This window comes from Oncorhynchus masou, chromosome 6 (genome assembly GCF_036934945.1).
Source record: "Oncorhynchus masou masou isolate Uvic2021 chromosome 6, UVic_Omas_1.1, whole genome shotgun sequence".
In the NCBI taxonomy this organism is placed as follows: Eukaryota; Metazoa; Chordata; class Actinopteri; order Salmoniformes; family Salmonidae; genus Oncorhynchus; species Oncorhynchus masou.
In genome coordinates this window covers 81,823,993-81,849,010 of record NC_088217.1, presented here as the reverse complement: position 1 = coordinate 81,849,010, position 25,018 = coordinate 81,823,993, and the positions used below count along the sequence as shown (strand labels likewise).

Here is a 25,018-nt window from a genome sequence, read left to right as displayed (position 1 = left end):
GGTTATACGATGATCTGGAGCAGACCTCAGGGTTATACGATGATCTGGAGCAGACCTCAGGGTTATACGATGATCTGGAGCAGACCTCATGGGCCCTCATTACTTGCCTCTCAGGCCGTACTTCTGAGGCGTATATGCTCTGGACATGTACAGTATGCTCATTGAGACCAGTGTGTGTGTGTGTTCTTCTGGCGATCGGGCATCCTATCGAATCGACTGCTTCCTTCCTCCGCTCAGAGCGGTGATGCCAATGCTGCAGCTTTTTACCTTATTACTGTGACTAAGAGAGGCTTAAGGAAGGCAGAGGAAGATAAGGAAGAGAGGCCGGGGGGAGTGAGTAAGGGAGAGGGAGGGAGAGAGAGAGGGAGACGGGTGAGAGGGAGAGAGAGAGAAAGGGAGAGGGAGGAAATGACAAAGGGAGAAAGAGAGAGGATGGGAAGAAGAGAGAGGAAGAGGAGAGAGAGGAAGAGGAATGGAGAGGGTGTGTGTGTGTGTGTGTGTGTGTGTGTGTGTGTGTGTGTGTGTGTGTGTGTGTGTGTGTGTGTGTGTGTGTGTGTGTGTGTGTGTGTGTGTGTGTGTGTGTACGTGTACGTGTACGTGTACGTGTATGTGTGTGTGTGTGTGTGTGTGTGTGCATGTTCTTCTGTGTAGTCAGTGTGATCTTGGCCTACCTAGATTAACATGTCAATAAAGGTACTCCCACTTTGTGATTATTATGTGCATAAGCTCCATTATCTCATGCTGGGGATTTGCAGTATATTATGTACATACACGAATAATGGTACATTAGAGCCTGCATGACTTGTGGTATTACATAGAATAAAATGGGGTGATTTCCAATCCCCCAGGAATAAAGGTACAGTATTTTTGTGGAGTTGCAAGAGGAGAATAATGATTCCTCTCAGAGCTGAACCTGTCAACGTGCTTTGCTTTTTTTTTTGCATCAGTGCAGGTCTGTACCTGCTCTGTAGCTCCATAGTGACCTCTTGTGGACAGGAGTGGTACTGCATCATGTTGCTCCACCACATAACTCACCTCAATGGGCACACTAACTGTCACACTCAAGGTGCATCCTGCAATTCTAAGCCATTGAATTGGCCCTAGTCTCCCAAATAGCTGAAGTTTAGAGGCGTTTACCATATTTCATGTAGGGAAAAGATACACATCAACCAGATTCACAAGTCCCTTTATGTTTACCTGGTTTCTGCTCCTAATAATCTGACAAGGGGGCTGCAACATGGCGGAACATTTCAGAGCCAGAGAGAGATGGTCAAATAAATCCCTATTATCTTTGAACTGCCAATTATCCTCCACCGCTATCTGCCATCTTACAGACATCTGAGCCCCAAACCCTGGGGGAGGGATGGGGAGATGAGATGAGATGAGTGAGAACACTAATGAATGATGCTGAATCACCTCTTTGACTTTCTCAACATACTTTTAATGGCCGCTCCTTGATCAGTCCAGCTTAATATGGGCTCTAGTGGCTAGCCTCTCTGGCTCTCTGGCTTTGATGGTGTTTTGGGTTACGGTGTTGTGTGCTCACAGCTCATGGCCCTACTGTTGGTTGGTATAGAAAATGTTACCTCACTCAATGACAACTATTGATATAGACTGGCCGGTCTATGTCCCAGATTGCATGTACACAAGTATGCGTCTGTGTGCCTGCCTGTAATGGGGACATTTCGTATCACTAAATATTATATTTAGTTTACAGCAAGCTTTAGTTTTTGTTCTAGCACTACAAGGCTGATTCAAATAATCAACGCCTGATGATGAGTTGATGATTTGAATCAGCTGTGTAGTGCTGGGGTTTAGAGTGATCGACACAATGTTTCGCTTGTTTAGAGTTTCTGTAATACACATTCATTCCTGTGCAGAAGAAAGACACAGCACAAATGAGAAAACAGAGTGAGAAATAAAGAGAAAAAAGAGAGAATGGGATCCATAATCCGGGCGTCTCGTCGTTGGTCCCAAGTCCCCTGGGCTGGCTGGGTGGAGTTAAGAGACACTGGGCTTATCTCTCTCTCCGCCACATAAGATATGGCTGGGAAATGAGCTGAGAGGGGAGAAAAAGCTCCAGCACAGCGAGAGAATCTGTCTCCTGAGCCGTGTCAGCTTTCCCCTCTGTCCCATTCACTGTGTCAGTCAGTCAGTCTTGTCCCTGGCCTCTGGAGTCTATCTGCACATCACATTCACTGTGTCAGTCAGTCAGTCTTGTCCCTGGCCTCTGGAGTCTATCTGCACATCACATTCACTGTGTCAGTCAGTCAGTCTTGTCCCTGGCCTCTGGAGTCTATCTGCACATCACATTCACTGTGTCAGTCAGTCAGTCTTGTCCCTGGCCTCTGGAGTCTATCTGCACATCACATTCACTGTGTCAGTCAGTCAGTCTAGTCCCTGGCCTCTGGAGTCTATCTGCACATCACATCCTCTGTGTCAGTCAGTCAGTCTAGTCCCTGGCCTCTGGAGTCTATCTGCACATCACATCCTCTGTGTCAGTCAGTCAGTCTAGTCCCTGGCCTCTGGAGTCTATCTGCACATCACATCCTCTGTGTCAGTCAGTCAGTCTAGTCCCTGGCCTCTGGAGTCTATCTGCACATCACATCCTCTGTGTCAGTCAGTCAGTCTAGTCCCTGGCCTCTGGAGTCTATCTGCACATCACATCCTCTGTGTCAGTCAGTCAGTCTAGTCCCTGGCCTCTGGAGTCTATCTGCACATCACATCCTCTGTGTCAGTCAGTCAGTCTAGTCCCTGGCCTCTGGAGTCTATCTGCACATCGCATCCTCTGTGTCAGTCAGTCAGTCTAGTCCCTGGCCTCTGGAGTCTATCTGCACATCACATCCTCTGTGTCAGTCAGTCAGTCTAGTCCCTGGCCTCTGGAGTCTATCTGCACATCACATTCACTGTGTCAGTCAGTCAGTCTAGTCCCTGGCCTCTGGAGTCTATCTGCACATCACATCCTCTGTGTCAGTCAGTCAGTCTAGTCCCTGGCCTCTGGAGTCTATCTGCACATCACATTCACTGTGTCAGTCAGTCAGTCTAGTCCCTGGCCTCTGGAGTCTATCTGCACATCACATTCACTGTGTCAGTCAGTCAGTCTAGTCCCTGGCCTCTGGAGTCTATCTGCACATCACATTCACTGTGTCAGTCAGTCAGTCTAGTCCCTGGCCTCTGGAGTCTATCTGCACATCACATCCTCTGTGTCAGTCAGTCAGTCTAGTCCCTGGCCTCTGGAGTCTATCTGCACATCACATCCTCTGTGTCAGTCAGTCAGTCTAGTCCCTGGCCTCTGGAGTCTATCTGCACATCACATCCTCTGTGTCAGTCAGTCAGTCTAGTCCCTGGCCTCTGGAGTCTATCTGCACATCACATCCTCTGTGTCAGTCAGTCAGTCTAGTCCCTGGCCTCTGGAGTCTATCTGCACATCACATCCTCTGTGTCAGTCAGTCAGTCTAGTCCCTGGCCTCTGGAGTCTATCTGCACATCACATCCTCTGTGTCAGTCAGTCAGTCTAGTCCCTGGCCTCTGAGTCTATCTGCACATCGCATCCTCTGTGTCAGTCAGTCAGTCTAGTCCCTGGCCTCTGGAGTCTATCTGCACATCGCATCCTCTGTGTGAGTCAGTCAGTCTAGTCCCTGGCCTCTGGAGTCTATCTGCACATCACATCCTCTGTGTCAGTCAGTCAGTCTAGTCCCTGGCCTCTGGAGTCTATCTGCACATCACATCCTCTGTGTCAGTCAGTCAGTCTAGTCCCTGGCCTCTGGAGTCTATCTGCACATCACATCCTCTGTGTCAGTCAGTCAGTCTAGTCCCTGGCCTCTGGAGTCTATCTGCACATCGCATCCTCTGTGTCAGTCAGTCAGTCTAGTCCCTGGCCTCTGGAGTCTATCTGCACATCACATCCTCTGTGTCAGTCAGTCAGTCTAGTCCCTGGCCTCTGGAGTCTATCTGCACATCACATCCTCTGTGTCAGTCAGTCAGTCTTGTCCCTGGCCTCTGGAGTCTATCTGCACATCACATCCTCTGTGTCAGTCAGTCAGTCTAGTCCCTGGCCTCTGGAGTCTATCTGCACATCACATTCACTGTGTCAGTCAGTCAGTCTAGTCCCTGGCCTCTGGAGTCTATCTGCACATCACATCCTCTGTGTCAGTCAGTCAGTCTAGTCCCTGGCCTCTGGAGTCTATCTGCACATCACATTCACTGTGTCAGTCAGTCAGTCTAGTCCCTGGCCTCTGGAGTCTATCTGCACATCACATTCACTGTGTCAGTCAGTCAGTCTAGTCCCTGGCCTCTGGAGTCTATCTGCACATCACATTCACTGTGTCAGTCAGTCAGTCTAGTCCCTGGCCTCTGGAGTCTATCTGCACATCACATCCTCTGTGTCAGTCAGACAGTCTAGTCCCTGGCCTCTGGAGTCTATCTGCACATCACATCCTCTGTGTCAGTCAGTCAGTCTAGTCCCTGGCCTCTGGAGTCTATCTGCACATCACATCCTCTGTGTCAGTCAGTCAGTCTAGTCCCTGGCCTCTGGAGTCTATCTGCACATCACATCCTCTGTGTCAGTCAGTCAGTCTAGTCCCTGGCCTCTGGAGTCTATCTGCACATCACATCCTCTGTGTCAGTCAGTCAGTCTAGTCCCTGGCCTCTGGAGTCTATCTGCACATCGCATCCTCTGTGTCAGTCAGTCAGTCTAGTCCCTGGCCTCTGGAGTCTATCTGCACATCACATCCTCTGTGTCAGTCAGTCAGTCTAGTCCCTGGCCTCTGGAGTCTATCTGCACATCACATCCTCTGTGTCAGTCAGTCAGTCTTGTCCCTGGCCTCTGGAGTCTATCTGCACATCACATCCTCTGTGTCAGTCAGTCAGTCTAGTCCCTGGCCTCTGGAGTCTATCTGCACATCACATCCTCTGTGTCAGTCAGTCAGTCTAGTCCCTGGCCTCTGGAGTCTATCTGCACATCACATCCTCTGTGTCAGTCAGTCAGTCTAGTCCCTGGCCTCTGGAGTCTATCTGCACATCACATCCTCTGTGTCAGTCTGTCTGTCTGTCAGTCTGTCTGTCTGTCTGTCTGTCTGTCTGTCTGTCTGTCTCCCGAGCCGTGTCAGCTTACCCCTCAGCCCCATTCACTGTGTCAGTCAGTCAGTCTAGTCCCTGGCCTCTGGAGTCTATCTGCACATCACATTCACTGTGTCAGTCAGTCAGTCTAGTCCCTGGCCTCTGGAGTCTATCTGCACATCACATCCTCTGTGTCAGTCAGTCAGTCTAGTCCCTGGCCTCTGGAGTCTATCTGCACATCGCATCCTCTGTGTCAGTCAGTCAGTCTAGTCCCTGGCCTCTGGAGTCTATCTGCACATCACATCCTCTGTGTCAGTCAGTCAGTCTAGTCCCTGGCCTTTGGAGTCTATCTGCACATCGCATCCTCTGTGTCAGTCAGTCAGTCTAGTCCCTGGCCTCTGGAGTCTATCTGCACATCACATCCTCTGTGTCAGTCAGTCAGTCTAGTCCCTGGCCTCTGGAGTCTATCTGCACATCACATCCTCTGTGTCAGTCAGTCAGTCTAGTCCCTGGCCTCTGGAGTCTATCTGCACATCACATCCTCTGTGTCAGTCAGTCAGTCTAGTCCCTGGCCTCTGGAGTCTATCTGCACATCACATCCTCTGTGTCAGTCAGTCAGTCTAGTCCCTGGCCTCTGGAGTCTATCTGCACATCACATCCTCTGTGTCAGTCAGTCAGTCTTGTCCCTGGCCTCTGGAGTCTATCTGCACATCACATCCTCTGTGTCAGTCAGTCAGTCTAGTCCCTGGCCTCTGGAGTCTATCTGCACATCACATCCTCTGTGTCAGTCAATCAGTCTAGTCCCTGGCCTCTGGAGTCTATCTGCACATCACATCCTCTGTGTCTGTCTGTCTGTCTGTCTGTCTGTCTGTCTGTCTGTCTGTCTGTCTGCCTGTCTGCCTGTCTGCCTGTCTGTCTGTCTGTCTCCTGAGCCGTGTCAGCTTACCCCTCAGCCCCATTCACTGTGTCAGTCAGTCTAGTCCCTGGCCTCTGGAGTCTATCTGCACATCACATCCTCTGTGTCTGTCTGTCTGTCTGTCCTGTCTGTCCTGTCTGCCTGTCTGCCTGTCTGCCTGTCTGTCTGTCTGTCTGTCTGTCTGTCTGTCTGTCTGTCTGTCTCCTGAGCCGTGTCAGCTTACCCCTCAGCCCCATTCACTGTGTCAGTCAGTCAGTCTAGTCCCTGGCCTCTGGAGTCTATCTGCACATCACATCCTCTGTGTCTGTCAGCTGGATGGAGCCAGGTGCTGCTGCTACAGATGATCAAAATCTGATGTCTATGAGATTCCCCTTCAAATGGCTCTTGAAGTAGTATAGGTGGTGGTTATAGTTGCTTGAATGTCCCTCTTGATGTCAATGCTCCTTTCTGACAATCTCAGGGGGTATCGTATGATCCTGAGGCCTGAATCTCTCTGCGTCTAGTATAATGTAAAGGTTTTTATGCTTCTACACCTGCATTGCTTGCTGTTTGGGGTTTTAGGCTGGGTTTCTGTACAGCACTTTGTGACATCAGCTGATGTAATAATAATAATGATGGCATTTCAGTACCTCTACCAGTTGTTCAAACACAAACCGCCTCTTCAATCTCGGACACATCATCAGCATTAGCCTGATCTTTGGGGTGGCATGCATTGTATCTGATATGCATAGCACATCCAATATGCTTTACAGTGGATCTGACAGCGTTTTAACTACTTTGCTGACAAGAAACAAACAGACAATCATAATATCAGTCAGAAACCAACTTTATAAGAGGTTTTAAAAATAGGTTCTATGTGACTCAACATTCCATGACGTACACTAAGGCATTGTTGGCAGAATAGATGGATGCAGTTCAATACATGTTTCATATAATTCACCAATACATTTCTTGATAGTTCCAAAAATATTGCTATCAGGTTGTAAATCACAGCTGGCCTGGTACATTCTCTGCTTGCTCCATTCGGGATGCACCGTTTCAGTTTCCATGACTCAATATTCTGGACAAAAACAGACGAATGTAACCAAGGCTGGAAATGTCAATACAATCAAACTACGAAGGGCAATGATCACAAGTCAGTCATAACGTGGCTAATAGCTTGCTATTTATGTAGCAAGCTAAAAACACAGAGCCTAACGTCAGCTAGCTAGCTGCTAGGAGGATGTCATGTCATTGGAGGAGTGGATGAGTGACATGGAGTTAATCACTAGACATGTAGAACAGAACGGAAGCAGAATCCATGGGACTGTACAGGCTGGGTCAACATGGAGTTAATCACTAGACATGTAAAACAGAACGGAAGCAGAATCCATGGGACTGTACAGACTGGGTCAACATGGAGTTAATCACTAGACATGTAAAACAGAACGGAAGCAGAATCCATGGTAGTGTACAGACTGGGTCAACATGGAGTTAATCACTAGACATGTAGAACAGAACGGAAGCAGAATCCATGGGACTGTACAGACTGGGTCAACATGGAGTTAATCACTAGACATGTAAAACAGAACGGAAGCAGAATCCATGGGACTGTACAGACTGGGTCAACATGGAGTTAATCACTAGACATGTAGAACAGAACGGAAGCAGAATCCATGGGAGTGTACAGACTGGGTCAACATGGAGTTAATCACTAGACATGTAAAAACAGAACGGAAGCAGAATCCATGGTAGTGTACAGACTGGGTCAACATGGAGTTAATCACTAGACATGTAGAACAGAACGGAAGCAGAATCCATGGGACTGTACAGACTGGGTCAACATGGAGTTAATCACTAGACATGTAAAACAGAACGGAAGCAGAATCCATGGTAGTGTACAGACTGGGTCAACATGGAGTTAATCACTAGACATGTAGAACAGAACGGAAGCAGAATCCATGGGACTGTACAGACTGGGTCAACATGGAGTTAATCACTAGACATGTAAAACAGAACGGAAGCAGAATCCATGGGACTGTACAGACTGGGTCAACATGGAGTTAATCACTAGTCATGTAAAACAGAACGGAAGCAGAAAATGTGTACCTTAATTAATATAGGCACCAAAAGCCATGTATCTGTAATAAGAACCATGTAGCTGTAATAAGAACCGTGTATCTGTAATAAGAACCATGTAGCTGTAATAAGAACTGTATCTGTGATAAGAACCGTGTATCTGTGATAAGGACCGTGTATCTGTGATAAGAACCGTGTATCTGTGATAAGAACCGTGTATCTGTGATAAGGACCGTGTATATGTGATAAGAACCATGTATCTGTAATAAGAACCGTGTATCTGTAATAAGAACTGTGTATCTGTGATAAGAACCGTGTATCTGTGATAAGAACCGTGTATCTGTGATAAGGACCGTGTATCTGTGATAAGAACCGTGTATCTGTGATAAGGACCGTGTATCTGTGATAAGGACCATGTATCTGTGATAAGAACCATGTATCTGTGATAAGAACCGTGTATCTGTAATAAGGACCGTGTATCTGTGATAAGAACCGTGTATCTGTGATAAGAACCGTGTATCTGTGATAAGAACCGTGTATCTGTGATAAGGACCGTGTATCTGTGATAAGAACCGTGTATCTGTGATAAGAACCGTGTATCTGTGATAAGGACCGTGTATCTGTGATAAGGACCGTGTATCTGTGATAAGAACCATGTATCTGTAATAAGGACCGTGTATCTGTGATAAGAACCGTGTATCTGTGATAAGAACCGTGTATCTGTGATAAGGACCGTGTATCTGTGATAAGAACCGTGTATCTGTGATAAGGACCGTGTATCTGTGATAAGGACCATGTATCTGTGATAAGAACCGTGTATCTGTGATAAGGACCGTGTATCTGTGATAAGAACCGTGTATCTGTGATAAGGACCGTGTATCTGTGATAAGGACCGTGTATCTGTGATAAGAACCGTGTATCTGTGATAAGGACCGTGTATCTGTAATAAGGACCGTGTATCTGTGATAAGAACCGTGTATCTGTGATAAGAACCGTGTATCTGTGATAAGAACCGTGTATCTGTGATAAGAACCATGTATCTGTGATAAGAACCATGTATCTGTAATAAGGACCGTGTATCTGTGATAAGAACCGTGTATCTGTGATAAGAACCGTGTATCTGTGATAAGGACCGTGTATCTGTGATAAGAACCATGTATCTGTAATAAGGACCGTGTATCTGTGATAAGAACCGTGTATCTGTGATAAGAACCGTGTATCTGTGATAAGAACCATGTATCTGTGATAAGAACCGTGTATCTGTGATAAGAACCGTGTATCTGTGATAAGGACCGTGTATCTGTGATAAGGACCATGTATCTGTAATAAGGACCGTGTATCTGTGATAAGAACCGTGTATATGTGATAAGAACCGTGTATCTGTGATAAGGACCGTGTATCTGTGATAAGAACCATGTATCTGTAATAAGGACCGTGTATCTGTAAAACTGACCATCCTACCGATCCTCGACTTCGGCGATGTCACTTACAAAATAGCCTCCAATAACCTACTCAATAAATTGGATGCAGTCTATCACAGTGCCTTCCGTTTTGTCACTAAAGCCCCATATACCTAGCACTGCGACCTGTACACTCGTTGGCTGGCCCTCACTTCATACTCATCGCCAAACCCACTGGCTCCAGGTCATCTACAAGACCCTGCTAGGTAAAGTCCCCCCTTATCTCAGCTCACTGGTCACCATAGCATCACCCACCTGTAGCACGCGCTCCAGCAGGTATATCTCACTGGTCACCCGCAAAACCAATTCTTCCTTTGGACTCCTCTCCTTCCAGTTCTCTGCTGCCGATGACTGGAACGAACTACAAAAATCTCTGAAACTGGAAACACTTATCTCCCTCACTAGCTTTAAGCACCAGCTGTCAGAGCAGCTCACAGATTACTGCACCTGTACGTAGCCCATCTATAAATAGCCCACACAACTACCTCTTCCTCTACTGTATTTATTTATTTTGCTCCTTTGCACCCCATTATTTCTATCTCCACTATGCACATTCTTCCACTGCAAATCTACCATTCCAATGTTTTACTTGCTATATTGTATTTACTTTGCCACCATGGCCTTTTTTGCCTTTACCTCCCTTATCTCACCTCATTTGCTCACATTGTATAGAGACTTATTTTTCTACTGTATTATTGACTGTATGTTTGTTTTACTCCATGTGGAACTCTGTGTTGTTCTATGTGTCGAACTGCTTTGCTTTATCTTGGCCAGGTCGCAATTGTAAATGAGAACTTGTTCTCAACTTGCCTACCTGGTTAATTAAAGGTGAAATAAATCAAATCAAAAATCTGTAATAAGAACCATGTATCTGTAATAAGAACCATGTATCTGTAATAAGAACCATGTATCTGTAATAAGACCCGTGTATCTGTAATAAGAACCATGTATCTGTAATAAGAACCATGTATCTGTAATAAGACCCATGTATCTGTAATAAGAACATATGTTTGTTCTAATCAAGTATTATTAGAAAAACACTTATATTAGGAAAGTATATAAACAATAAATGTAGTATTTTTTGTATTAACACTATGGCACCGCCACCATTATAATCTAAATTGAGCAGATGTGGTCGTTAACAAGCAAGAATTGGGACAAGAAGATAATGGTGGCGAGATGCCAAGGGGTGTTAATCATCTCCATAGAGGGGAGTGACCATGTGTGTTATCTGAAGGTGGAAACCTATAGATGCCAAGGGGTGTTAATCATCTCCATAGAGGGGAGTGACCATGTGTGTTATCTGAAGGTGGAAACCTATAGATGCCAAGGGGTGTTCATCATCTACATAGAGGGGAGTGACCATGTGTGTTATCTGAAGGTGGAAACCTATAGATGCCAAGGGGTGTTCATCATCTACATAGAGGGGAGTGACCATGTGTGTTATCTGAAGGTGGAAACCTATAGATGCCAAGGGGTGTTAATCATCTCCATAGAGGGGAGTGACCATGTGTGTTATCTGAAGGTGGAAACCTATAGATGCCAAGGGGTGTTAATCATCTCCATAGAGGGGAGTGACCATGTGTGTTATCTGAAGGTGGAAACCTATAGATGCCAAGGGGTGTTCATCATTTACATAGAGGGGAGTGACCATGTGTGTTATCTGAAGGTGGAAACCTATAGATTCCAAGGGGTGTTAATCATCTCCATAGAGGGGAGTGACCATGTGTGTTATCTGAAGGTGGAAACCTAGAAAGCCTGAGGTCTGTAACAAGAAAAATCAGTTGTTCCATGGAATTGCTTTGTAAGAAAGTCTATTTGAATTTACAAGTTCCATTATCTGAGAAATATTTGATTCAATATTTCCACAACATTATCTAGTTAGAATATCCCTTGCGTTCGCAAATTCACTCTGACTATCTATTTCAGAACAGACTTGTCTGAGTATGTCAGAGCACAGAATAACTGATGCTCTTACGAATTTGCTACACCGGCTGAATATGACCGGTGTCAGTAAATGTAGGCAGAAAAAGTAATAGTTAATCAAGAATGCTCTAGATAACATGTAAACAGCCTAGCTAACCCGATCTGCTAGGGTGAGTAAAGTGGTCAGAGTGAGGTGTTCTCTCATTTGTGTCTGGAAGTAGCAAGCTAGCCAACTTTAGCCAGTTAGCTTGGGTGCTTGGTTGCAGGCAAGTTGCAGCAGGAAGGGAAGTCTACAATTCCTCATCGTTTATCAGTACAATTTTGACGGCCAATTCGGAAAGTATTCAGACCCCTTGACTTTCTCCATATTTTGTTACATTACAGACTTATTTTTTTCCCTTCAATCTACACACAATACTCCATAATGACAAAGGAAAACTGTTTTTTAGAAATGTTTGCTAATTTATCAAATTTAAAAAACGGATAAATCCTTAACATAAGTATTTAGACACTTCACTCAATACTTTGTTGAAGGACCTTTGGCAGCGATTACAGCCTCAAGTCCTCTTGGGTATGAAACTACAAGCTTGGCACACCTGTATTTGAGATCTTCTCCCATTCTTCTCTGCAGAACATCTCAAGCTCTGTCAGGTTGGATAGCTTTGCTGCACAGCTATATTCAGGTCTCTCCAGAGATGTTCGATCGGGTTCAAGTCCGGGCTCTGGCGGAGCCACTCAAGGACATTCAGAGACTTTTCCCGAAGTCACTCCTGCATTGGCAAACTCCAAGCAGGCTGTCATGTGCCTTTTACTGAGGAGTGGCTTCCGTCTAGCCACGCCTGATTGGTGGAGTGCTGCAGGGATGAATGTCCTTCTGGAAGGTTCTACCATCTCCACAAAGGAACTCTGGAACTCTGTCAGAGTGACCATCGTGTTCTTGGTCACCTCCCTGACCAAGGACCTTCTCCCCCAATTGCTCAGTTTGGCCGGCGGAAAGCTCTAGGAAGAATCTTGGTTGTTCCAAACTTCTTCCATTTAAGAATGATGAAGGCCACTGTGTTCTTGGGGTCCTTCAATGATGCAGAAATGTTTTGGTACCCTTCCCCAGATCTGTACTTCGACAATCCTGTCTCGGCGCTCTACGGACATTTCCTTTGACCTCATGGCTTGGTTTTTGATCTAAAATGTACCGTCAACTGTCGGACCTTATATAGACAGGTGTGTGACTTTCCAAATTATGTCCAATCAATTTAATTTACCACAGGTGGACTCCAATCAAGTTGTAGAACGATCTAAATATGATCAATGGAAACAGGATGCACCTGAGCTCAATTTCGAGTATAATAACAAAGGGTCTGAATACTTACGTAAATAAGGTATTTCTGTTTAGTTTTTTTAAATAATTTGCAAAAATGTCTAAAAACCTGTTTTTGCTTTGTCATTGTGGGGTATTGTGTGTAGATTGATGAGGAACAGGTGTATTTAATTAATTTTAGGATAAGGCTGTAACGTAACAAAATGTGGAAAAGGGGAAGGGGTCTGAATGCTATCAGAATGCACTGTACTGTATCTAATGTTCTTTCATTCAATTTGAGCTCATCTTGCTCTGGCTAGCATTAATTGTTGATGTTGTTGTTGATGTGCATAACTGAGGGAGAGAGAACCTACCTTTTCATGGTTGTTTGATCAATAGGAGTGTAAAGTTCCCAAGTGTATGAGGACTCCTGTGGAATTTACATAATTGCAGATATCTATTCAGGTGTATTTTATGGCTTTTGTCGAATGCGTTCTAATGATCTAACTCCGCGCTGTTGCAACACACAGTCCAGTTCAAAGTGAACGATGGCAGGCCCTACTGCCTGTAAACACACAGTCCAGTTCAAAGTGAATGATGGCAGGCCCTACTGCCTGTAAACACACAGTCCAGTTCAAAGTGAATGATGGCAGGTCCTACTGCCTGTAAACACACAGTCCAGTTCATAGTGAATGATGGCAGGCCCTACTACCTGTAAACACACAGTCCAGTTCAAAATGAACGACGGCAGGTCCTACTGCCTGTAAACACACAGTCCAGTTCAAAGTGAACGACGACAGGCCCTACTGCCTGTAAACACACAGTCCAGTTCAAAGTGAACGACGGCAGGTCCTACTGCCTGTCAACACACAGTCCAGTTCAAAGTGAATGATGGCAGGCCCTACTGCCTGTAGACACACAGTCCAGTTCAAAGTGAATGATCGCAGGCCCTACTGCCTGTAAACACACAGTCCAGTTCAAAGTGAACGATGGCAGGCCCTACCGCCTGTAAACACACAGTCCAGTTCATAGTGAACGACGGCAGGCCTTAATACCTGTAAACACAAGGTCCAGTTCAAAGTGAATGATGGCAGGCCCTACTGCCTGTAAACACACAGTCCAGTTCAAAGTGAACGACGGCAGGCCTTAATGCCTGTAAACACAAGGTCCAGTTCAAAGTGAATGATGGCAGGCCCTACTGCCTGTAAACACATAGTCCAGTTCAAAGTGAATGATGGCAGGCCCTACTGCCTGTAAACACACAGTCCAGTTCAAAGCGAATGATGGCAGGTCCTACTGCATGTAAACACACAGTCCAGTTCAAAGTGAACGATGGCAGGCCCTACCGCCTGTAAACACACAGTCCAGGTCAAAGTGAATGATGGCAGGTCCTACTGCCTGTAAACACACAGTCTAGTTCATAGTGAATGATGGCAGGTCCTACTGCCTGTAAACACACAGTCCAGTTCATAGTGAATGATGGCAGGCCCTACTACCTGTAAACACACAGTCCAGTTCATAGTGAACGACGGCAGGCCCTACTGCCTGTAAACACACAGTCCAGTTCAAAGTGAACGACGGCAGGTCCTACTGCCTGTCAACACACAGTCCAGTTCATAGTGAATGATGGCAGGCCCTACTGCCTGTAAACACACAGTCCAGTTCAAAGTGAATGATGGCAGGCCCTACTGCCTGTAAACACACAGTCCAGTTCAAAGTGAATGATCGCAGGCCCTACTGCCTGTAAACACACAGTCCAGTTCAAAGTGAACGATGGCAGGCCCTACTGCCTGTAAACACACAGTCCAGTTCAAAGTGAATGATGGCAGGCCCTACTGCCTGTAAACACACAGTCCAGTTCAAAGTGAATGATGGCAGGTCCTACTGCCTGTAAACACACAGTCCAGTTCATAGTGAATGATGGCAGGCCCTACTACCTGTAAACACACAGTCCAGTTCAAAATGAACGACGGCAGGTCCTACTGCCTGTAAACACACAGTCCAGTTCAAAGTGAACGACGACAGGCCCTACTGCCTGTAAACACACAGTCCAGTTCAAAGTGAACGACGGCAGGTCCTACTGCCTGTCAACACACAGTCCAGTTCAAAGTGAATGATGGCAGGCCCTACTGCCTGTAAACACAGAGTCCAGTTCAAAGTGAACGATGGCAGGCCCTACCGCCTGTAAACACACAGTCCAGTTCATAGTGAACGACGGCAGGCCTTAATGCCTGTAAACACAAGGTCCAGTTCAAAGTGAATGATGGCAGGCCCTACTGCCTGTAAACACACAGTCCAGTTCAAAGTGAACGACGGCAGGCCTTAATGCCTGTAAACACAAGGTCCAGTTCAAAGTGAATGATGGCAGGCCCTACTGCCTGTAAACACACAGTCCAGTTCAAAGTGAATGATGGCAGGCCCTACTGCCTGTAAACACACAGTCCAGTTCAAAGCGAATGATGGCATGTCCTACTGCCTGTAAACACACAGTCCAGTTCAAAGTGAACGATGGCAGGCCCTACCGCCTGTAAACACACAGTCCAGTTCAAAGTGAACGACGGCAGGCCCTACTGCCTGTAAACACACAGTCCAGTTCAAAGTGAATGATCGCAGGCCCTACTGCCTGTAAACACACAGTCCAGTTCAAAGTGAATGATGGCAGGTCCTACTGCCTGTAAACACACAGTCCAGTTCAAAGTGAACGATGGCAGGCCCTACTGCCTGTAAACACACAGTCCAGTTCAAAATGAATGATGGCAGGTCCTACTGCCTGTAAACACACAGTCCAGTTCAAAGTGAATGATGACAGGTCCTACTGCCTGTAAACACACAGTCCAGTTCAAAGTGAATGATGACAGGCCCTACTGCCTGTAAACACACAGTCCAGTTCAGGCCCTACTGCCTGTAAACACACAGTCCAGTTCAAAGTGAATGATGGCAGGCCCTTGTGGCAAATGGCTTGTTTGCATGAGGCCTACTGTAGCTTTGATTGGATATGGTGCACTGTCTGTGTAGACTCTGGTCCTGGACAAGACAGATGTTTGGTTAGGTTTTATTTACTGCAGTGTCTATTATTTGTCTAAACTCCACGGCCGCTTTCCCACTCTATATTGCTATAGAATTTTCACAAATGCCTTACTATACATAGTTCCCAAACATTCTAAGAATTTATGGAAATGTGAAAATGACCATATCTAGGTGCTCGCTTGTCAGAATTTTTTTTTTTAAGTGTCATATTCTTTGTGGGAGTGTATGTGAACAGATTTTAACAAGATTTCATTTGGCTAAATTGCTGTCAGTTCCACTTTAAATAGCACTGATGCTGTTGTGTGTAGAACATCTTTCACCATGCACGCTGTGAATCATGTTTCACACTCACACTAATTGGTAGGGTAGAACAATAAGGGTACTGGGCTAATAACCACCCCCTGCCCTTTGTGTGGAGGACGCCAGGAGTGTGCGTGGGAGAGAGTGAAAGAGAGTTCATCAGTGTTCAGGAGCATGAGGGAGAGAATGGGAGGAGGGATGGGAGCTTCTGAGGTGGTAGGAGAGCTTCAGAGGAGGTAGGTGAGCTTCAGATGGGATAGGGGAACCTCAGAGGGGATAGGGGAACTTCAGAGGGGATATGAGAGCTTCAGAGGGGATAGGGGAACCTCAGAGGGGATGGGGGAACCTCAGAGGGGATGGGGGAACCTCAGGGGGGATAGGGGAGAGCTTCAGAGGGGATAGGAAAGCTTCAGAGGAGGTAGGGGAACTTCAGAGGGGATAGGAAAGCTTCAGAGAGGATAGGGGAACTTCAGATGGGATAGGAGGGCTTCAGAGAGGATAGGGGAACTTCAGAGGGGATAGGGGAACTTCAGAGGGGATAGGGGAACCTCAGAGGGGATGGGGGAACTTCAGAGGGGATAGGAGAGCTTCAGATGGGATAGGGGAACCTCAGAGGGGATAGGGGAACTTCAGAGGGGATAGGAGAGCTTCAGAGGGGATAGGGGAACCTCAGAGGGGATGGGGGAACCTCAGAGGGGATGGGGGAACCTCAGGGGGGATAGGGGAGAGCTTCAGAGGGGATAGGAAAGCTTCAGAGGAGGTAGGGGAACTTCAGAGGGGATAGGGGAACTTCAGAGGGGATAGGAAAGCTTCAGAGAGGATAGGGGAACTTCAGAGGGGATAGGGGAACTTCAGAGGGGATAGGAAAGCTTCAGAGAGGATAGGGGAACTTCAGAGGGGATATGAAAGCTTCAGAGAGGATAGGGGAACTTCAGAGGGGATAGGAGGGCTTCAGAGAGGATAGGGGAACTTCAGAGGGGATAGGAGGGCTTCAGAGAGGATAGGGGAACTTCAGAGGGGATAAGGAAACTTCAGAGGGGATAGGAGAGCTTCAGAGGGGATAAGGGAACTTCAAAGGGGATAGGAGAGATTCAGAGGGGATAAGGGAACTTCAAAGGGGATAGGAGAGCTTCAGAGGGGATAGGAGAGCTTCAGAGGGGATAAGGGAACTTCAGAGGGGATAAGGGAACTTCAGAGGGGATAGGAGAGCTTCAGAGGGGAAAGGGGAGCTTCAGAGGGAAAAGGGGAGCTTCACGGGTGTCTATGAGTTCAGGAGGATGTAGGTGTTGGAAGGTGCAGGAGAGTCTGGAGGTGTGCATTAGAACCTAGACAATAGGAGACACCATCTAATAAGAATCGCCCATATTATCCATGGTACTGGAAAGACCTACATTAGTGGGCTTCAGCTCACCCAGACATTTTCCCCTGCTTTACCCACAACCATATTACTTCCATACCGCGACAACCATGCCTTATTTCCTATTTCCTGTCTCCACAGGAAGTCAAGTCAACCTGACGTGCCGAGCATTCTTCGGCTTCGCCGGGGAGGTCAGTCCGCTCATCTACTGGATGAAGGGAGAGAAGTTCATCGAAGACCTGGACGTGGAAAGGTTCAGAGAGAGTGACATCAAGTAAGACACACACACACACATCAAGTAACACCCTGTCACACACACGTCAAGTAAGACCCTGTTACACACACACAAACACATTGCTTGAGGTCATATGGGATATACATACATTCCTGCATGAACTGTAAAAAGTCAAAGCCACAGTTTTGACCAACACACTTGTGATGCTGTGGTATGATGTAGTGCTATTACCAGGCTGTGGTATGATGTAGTGCTATTACCAGGCTGTGGTATGGTGTAATGCTATTACCAGGCTGTGGTATGTTGTAGTGCTATTACCAGGCAGTGGTATGTTGTAATGCTATTACCAGGCTGTGGTATGGTGTAATGATATTACCAGGCTGTGGTATGTTGTAATACTATTACCAGGCTGTGGTATGGTGTGATACTATTACCAGGCTGTGCTATGTTGCAATGCTTTACCAGGCTGTGGTATGGTGTGATACTATTACCAGGCTGTGGTATGTTGTAATGCTATTACCAGGCTGTGGTATGGTGTAATACTATTACCAGGCTGTGGTATGGTGTAATACTATTACCAGGCTGTGGTATGGTGTAATGATATTACCAGGCTGTGGTATGTTGTGATACTATTACCAGTCTGTGGTATGGTGTGATACTATTACCAGGCTGTGGTATGTTGTAATACTATTACCAGTCTGTGGTATGTTGTAATACTAATACCAGGCTGTGGTATGGTGTAATGCTATTACCAGGCTGTGGTATGTTGTAATACTATTACCAGTCTGTGGTATGTTGTAATGCTATTACCAGGCTGTGGTATGGTGTGATACTATTACCAGTCTGTGGTATGGTGTGATACTATTACCAGGCTGTGGTATGGTGTGATACTATTACCAGTCTGTGGTATGTTGTAATACTAATACCAGGCTGTGGTATGGTGTAATGCTATTACCAGGCTGTGGTATGTTGTAATACTATTACCAGTCTGTGGTATGTTGTAATACTAATACCAGTCTGTGGTATGTTGTAATACTATTACCAGGCTGTGGTATGGTGTAATACTATTACCAGGCTGTGGTATGTTGTAATACTATTACCAGGCTGTGGTATGTTGTAATACTATTACCAGGCTGTGGTATGTTGTAATGCTATTACCAGGCTGTGGTATGGTGTAATGATATTACCAGGCTGTGGTATGTTGTAATACTATTACCAGGCTGTGGTATGGTGTGATACTATTACCAGGCTGTGCTATATTACAATGCTTTACCAGGCTGTGGTATGGTGTGATACTATTACCAGGCTGTGGTATGTTGTAATGCTATTACCAGGCTGTGGTATGGTGTAATACTATTACCAGGCTGTGGTATGGTGTGATACTATTACCAGGCTGTGGTATGTTGTAATGCTATTACCAGGCTGTGGTATGGTGTAATACTATTACCAGGCTGTGGTATGGTGTAATACTATTACCAGGCTGTGGTATGGTGTAATACTATTACCAGGCTGTGGTATGGTGTAATACTAATACCAGGCTGTGGTATGTTGTAATGCTATTACCAGGCTGTGGTATGGTGTAATGATATTACCAGGCTGTGGTATGTTGTAATGCTATTACCAGGCTGTGGTATGGTGTAATGATATTACCAGGCTGTGGTATGGTGTAATACTAATACCAGGCTGTGGTATGTTGTAATGCTATTACCAGGCTGTGGTATGGTGTAATGATATTACCAGGCTGTGGTATGTTGTAATGCTATTACCAGGCTGTGGTATGTTGTAATGCTATTACCAGGCTGTGGTATGTTGTAATACTATTACCAGGCTGTGGTATGGTGTGATACTATTACCAGTCTGTGGTATGTTGTAATACTAATACCAGGCTGTGGTATGGTGTAATGCTATTACCAGGCTGTGGTATGGTGTAATGCTATTACCAGGCTGTGGAATGTTGTAATGCTATTACCAGGCTGTGGTATGGTGTGATACTATTACCAGTCTGTGGTATGTTGTAATACTATTACCAGGCTGTGGTATGGTGTGATACTATTACAAGGCTGTGGTATGGTGTGATACTATTACCAGTCTGTGGTATGTTGTAATACTATTACCAGGCTGTGGTATGTTGTAATACTATTACAAGGCTGTGGTATGTTGTAATACTAATACCAGGCTGTGGTATGTTGTAATACTATTACCAGGCTGTGGTATGGTGTGATACTATTACCAGTCTGTGGTATGGTGTGATACTATTACCAGTCTGTGGTATGTTGTAATACTAATACCAGGCTGTGGTATGTTGTAATACTATTACAAGGCTGTGGTATGTTGTAATACTAATACCAGGCTGTGGTATGTTGTAATACTATTACCAGGCTGTGGTATGGTGTAATGCTATTACCAGGCTGTGGTATGGTGTAATACTATTACCAGGCTGTGGTATGGTGTAATGCTATTACCAGGCTGTGGTATGTTGTAATGCTATTACCAGGCTGTGGTATGTTGTAATACTATTACCAGGCTGTGGTATGTTGTAATACTAATACCAGTCTGTGGTATGTTGTAATACTAATACCAGGCTGTGGTATGTTGTAATGCTATTACCAGGCTGTGGTATGTTGTAATACTATTACAAGGCTGTGGTATGTTGTAATACTAATACCAGGCTGTGGTATGTTGTAATACTAATACCAGGCTGTGGTATGGTGTAATGCTATTACCAGGCTGTGGTATGTTGTAGTGATATTACCAGGCTGTGGTATGTTGTAATACTAATACCAGGCTGTGGTATGGTGTAATGCTATTACCAGGCTGTGGTATGGTGTAATACTATTACCAGGCTGTGGTATGGTGTAATGATATTACCAGGCTGTGGTATGTTGTAATACTAATACCAGGCTGTGGTATGGTGTAATGCTAATACCAGGCTGTGGTATGTTGTAATACTAATACCAGGCTGTGGTATGGTGTAATGCTATTACCAGGCTGTGGTATGTTGTAATACTATTACCAGGCTGTGGTATGTTGTAATACTATTACCAGGCTGTGGTATGTTGTAATACTAATACCAGGCTGTGGTATGTTGTAATACTAATACCAGGCTGTGGTATGGTGTAATACTAATACCAGGCTGTGGTATGTTGTAATACTATTACCAGGCTGTGGTATGTTGTAATACTATTACCAGGCTGTGGTATGTTGTAATACTAATACCAGGCTGTGGTATGGTGTAATGCTATTACCAGGCTGTGGTATGTTGTAATACTAATACCAGGCTGTGGTATGGTGTAATACTAATACCAGGCTGTGGTATGTTGTAATACTATTACCAGGCTGTGGTATGTTGTAATACTATTACCAGGCTGTGGTATGTTGTAATACTAATACCAGGCTGTGGTATGGTGTAATACTAATACCAGGCTGTGGTATGTTGTAATACTATTACCAGGCTGTGGTATGTTGTAATACTAATACCAGGCTGTGGTATGTTGTAATACTAATACCAGGCTGTGGTATGGTGTAATGCTATTACCAGGCTGTGGTATGTTGTAATACTATTACCAGGCTGTGGTATGTTGTAATACTAATACCAGGCTGTGGTATGGTGTAATACTATTACCAGGCTGTGGTATGGTGTAATACTATTACCAGGCTGTGGTATGTTGTAATACTATTACCAGGCTGTGGTATGTTGTAATACTAATACCAGGCTGTGGTATGTTGTAATACTAATACCAGGCTGTGGTATGGTGTAATACTAATACCAGGCTGTGGTATGTTGTAATACTATTACCAGGCTGTGGTATGTTGTAATACTATTACCAGGCTGTGGTATGTTGTAATACTAATACCAGGCTGTGGTATGGTGTAATGCTATTACCAGGCTGTGGTATGTTGTAGTGATATTACCAGGCTGTGGTATGTTGTAATACTAATACCAGGCTGTGGTATGGTGTAATGCTATTACCAGGCTGTGGTATGGTGTAATACTATTACCAGGCTGTGGTATGTTGTAATACTATTACCAGGCTGTGGTATGGTGTAATGATATTACCAGGCTGTGGTATGTTGTAATGCTATTACCAGGCTGTGGTATGTTGTAATGCTATTACCAGGCTGTGGTATGGTGTAATGCTTTACCAGGCTGTGGTATGTTGTAATGCTATTACCAGGCTGTGGTATGTTGTAATGATATTACCAGGTTGTGGTATGTTGTAATGCTATTACCAGGCTGTGGTATGTTGTAATGCTATTACCAGGCTGTGGTATGGTGTAATGCTTTACCAGGCTGTGGTATGTTGTAATGCTTTTACCAGGCTGTGGTATGTTGTAATGCTATTACCAGGCTCTGGTATGTTGTAATGCTATTACCAGGCTGTGGTATGTTGTAATGCTATTACCAGGCTGTGGAATGTTGTAATGCTATTACCAGGCTGTGGTATGTTGTAATGCTATTACCAGGCTGTGGTATGGTGTAATACTATTACCAGGCTGTGGTATGGTGTAATACTATTACCAGGCTGTGGTATGTTGTAATGCTATTACCAGGCTGTGGTATGTTGTGATACTATTACCAGGCTGTGGTATGGTGTAATACTATTACCAGGCTGTGGTATGGTGTGATACTATTACCAGTCTGTGGTATGGTTGATACTATTACCAGTCTGTGGTATGTTGTAATACTAATACCAGGCTGTGGTATGTTGTAATACTATTACAAGGCTGTGGTATGTTGTAATACTAATACCAGGCTGTGGTATGTTGTAATACTATTACCAGGCTGTGGTATGGTGTAATACTATTACCAGGCTGTGGTATGTTGTAATACTATTACAAGGCTGTGGTATGTTGTAATGCTATTACCAGGCTGTGGTATGTTGTAATACTATTACCAGGCTGTGGTATGTTGTAATACTAATACCAGTCTGTGGTATGTTGTAATACTAATACCAGGCTGTGGTATGTTGTAATACTAATACCAGGCTGTGGTATGTTGTAATACTAATACCAGGCTGTGGTATGTTGTAATACTAATACCAGGCTGTGGTATGGTGTAATGCTATTACCAGGCTGTGGTATGTTGTAGTGATATTACCAGGCTGTGGTATGTTGTAATACTAATACCAGGCTGTGGTATGGTGTAATGCTATTACCAGGCTGTGGTATGGTGTAATACTATTACCAGGCTGTGGTATGGTGTAATGATATTACCAGGCTGTGGTATGTTGTAATACTAATACCAGGCTGTGGTATGGTGTAATGCTAATACCAGGCTGTGGTATGTTGTAATACTAATACCAGGCTGTGGTATGGTGTAATGCTATTACCAGGCTGTGGTATGTTGTAATACTATTACCAGGCTGTGGTATGTTGTAATACTATTACCAGGCTGTGGTATGTTGTAATACTAATACCAGGCTGTGGTATGTTGTAATACTAATACCAGGCTGTGGTATGGTGTAATACTAATACCAGGCTGTGGTATGTTGTAATACTATTACCAGGCTGTGGTATGTTGTAATACTATTACCAGGCTGTGGTATGTTGTAATACTAATACCAGGCTGTGGTATGGTGTAATGCTATTACCAGGCTGTGGTATGTTGTAATACTAATACCAGGCTGTGGTATGGTGTAATACTAATACCAGGCTGTGGTATGTTGTAATACTATTACCAGGCTGTGGTATGTTGTAATACTATTACCAGGCTGTGGTATGTTGTAATACTAATACCAGGCTGTGGTATGGTGTAATACTAATACCAGGCTGTGGTATGTTGTAATACTATTACCAGGCTGTGGTATGTTGTAATACTATTACCAGGCTGTGGTATGTTGTAATACTATTACCAGGCTGTGGTATGTTGTAATACTAATACCAGGCTGTGGTATGGTGTAATGCTATTACCAGGCTGTGGTATGGTGTAATGCTTTACCAGGCTGTGGTATGTTGTAATGCTATTACCAGGTTGTGGTATGTTGTAATGCTATTACCAGGCTGTGGTATGTTGTAATGCTATTACCAGGCTGTGGTATGGTGTAATGCTTTACCAGGCTGTGGTATGTTGTAATGCTATTACCAGGCTGTGGTATGTTGTAATGCTATTACCAGGCTCTGGTATGTTGTAATGCTATTACCAGGCTGTGGTATGTTGTAATGCTATTACCAGGCTGTGGAATGTTGTAATGCTATTACCAGGCTGTGGTATGTTGTAATGCTATTACCAGGCTGTGGTATGGTGTAATACTATTACCAGGCTGTGGTATGGTGTAATACTATTACCAGGCTGTGGTATGTTGTAATGCTATTACCAGGCTGTGGTATGTTGTGATACTATTACCAGGCTGTGGTATGGTGTAATACTATTACCAGGCTGTGGTATGGTGTGATACTATTACCAGTCTGTGGTATGGTGTGATACTATTACCAGTCTGTGGTATGTTGTAATACTAATACCAGGCTGTGGTATGTTGTAATACTATTACAAGGCTGTGGTATGTTGTAATACTAATACCAGGCTGTGGTATGTTGTAATACTATTACCAGGCTGTGGTATGGTGTAATACTATTACCAGGCTGTGGTATGTTGTAATACTATTACAAGGCTGTGGTATGTTGTAATGCTATTACCAGGCTGTGGTATGTTGTAATACTATTACCAGGCTGTGGTATGTTGTAATACTAATACCAGTCTGTGGTATGTTGTAATACTAATACCAGGCTGTGGTATGTTGTAATACTAATACCAGGCTGTGGTATGTTGTAATACTAATACCAGGCTGTGGTATGTTGTAATACTAATACCAGGCTGTGGTATGGTGTAATGCTATTACCAGGCTGTGGTATGTTGTAGTGATATTACCAGGCTGTGGTATGTTGTAATACTAATACCAGGCTGTGGTATGGTGTAATGCTATTACCAGGCTGTGGTATGGTGTAATACTATTACCAGGCTGTGGTATGGTGTAATGATATTACCAGGCTGTGGTATGTTGTAATACTACCAGGCTGTGGTATGGTGTAATGCTAATACCAGGCTGTGGTATGTTGTAATACTAATACCAGGCTGTGGTATGGTGTAATGCTATTACCAGGCTGTGGTATGTTGTAATACTATTACCAGGCTGTGGTATGTTGTAATACTATTACCAGGCTGTGGTATGTTGTAATACTAATACCAGGCTGTGGTATGTTGTAATACTAATACCAGGCTGTGGTATGGTGTAATACTAATACCAGGCTGTGGTATGTTGTAATACTATTACCAGGCTGTGGTATGTTGTAATACTATTACCAGGCTGTGGTATGTTGTAATACTAATACCAGGCTGTGGTATGGTGTAATGCTATTACCAGGCTGTGGTATGTTGTAATACTAATACCAG

The 25,018-nt window shown here is 44.7% G+C and overlaps 1 protein-coding gene across 3 annotated transcripts in view; it reads left to right on the top strand.

The window, feature by feature from the left end:
• LOC135542791 (interleukin-1 receptor accessory protein-like 1-B) overlaps positions 1–25,018 on the top strand; it is a 462,236-nt gene that overhangs the window by 352,779 nt on the left and 84,439 nt on the right. For all 3 annotated transcript variants that reach the window (XM_064969989.1, XM_064969990.1, XM_064969988.1), the window contains exon 7: positions 17,538–17,670. In XM_064969989.1, coding sequence (XP_064826061.1) covers positions 17,538–17,670 — 133 coding nt within the window. The remainder of the gene's footprint in view (positions 1–17,537; positions 17,671–25,018) is intronic.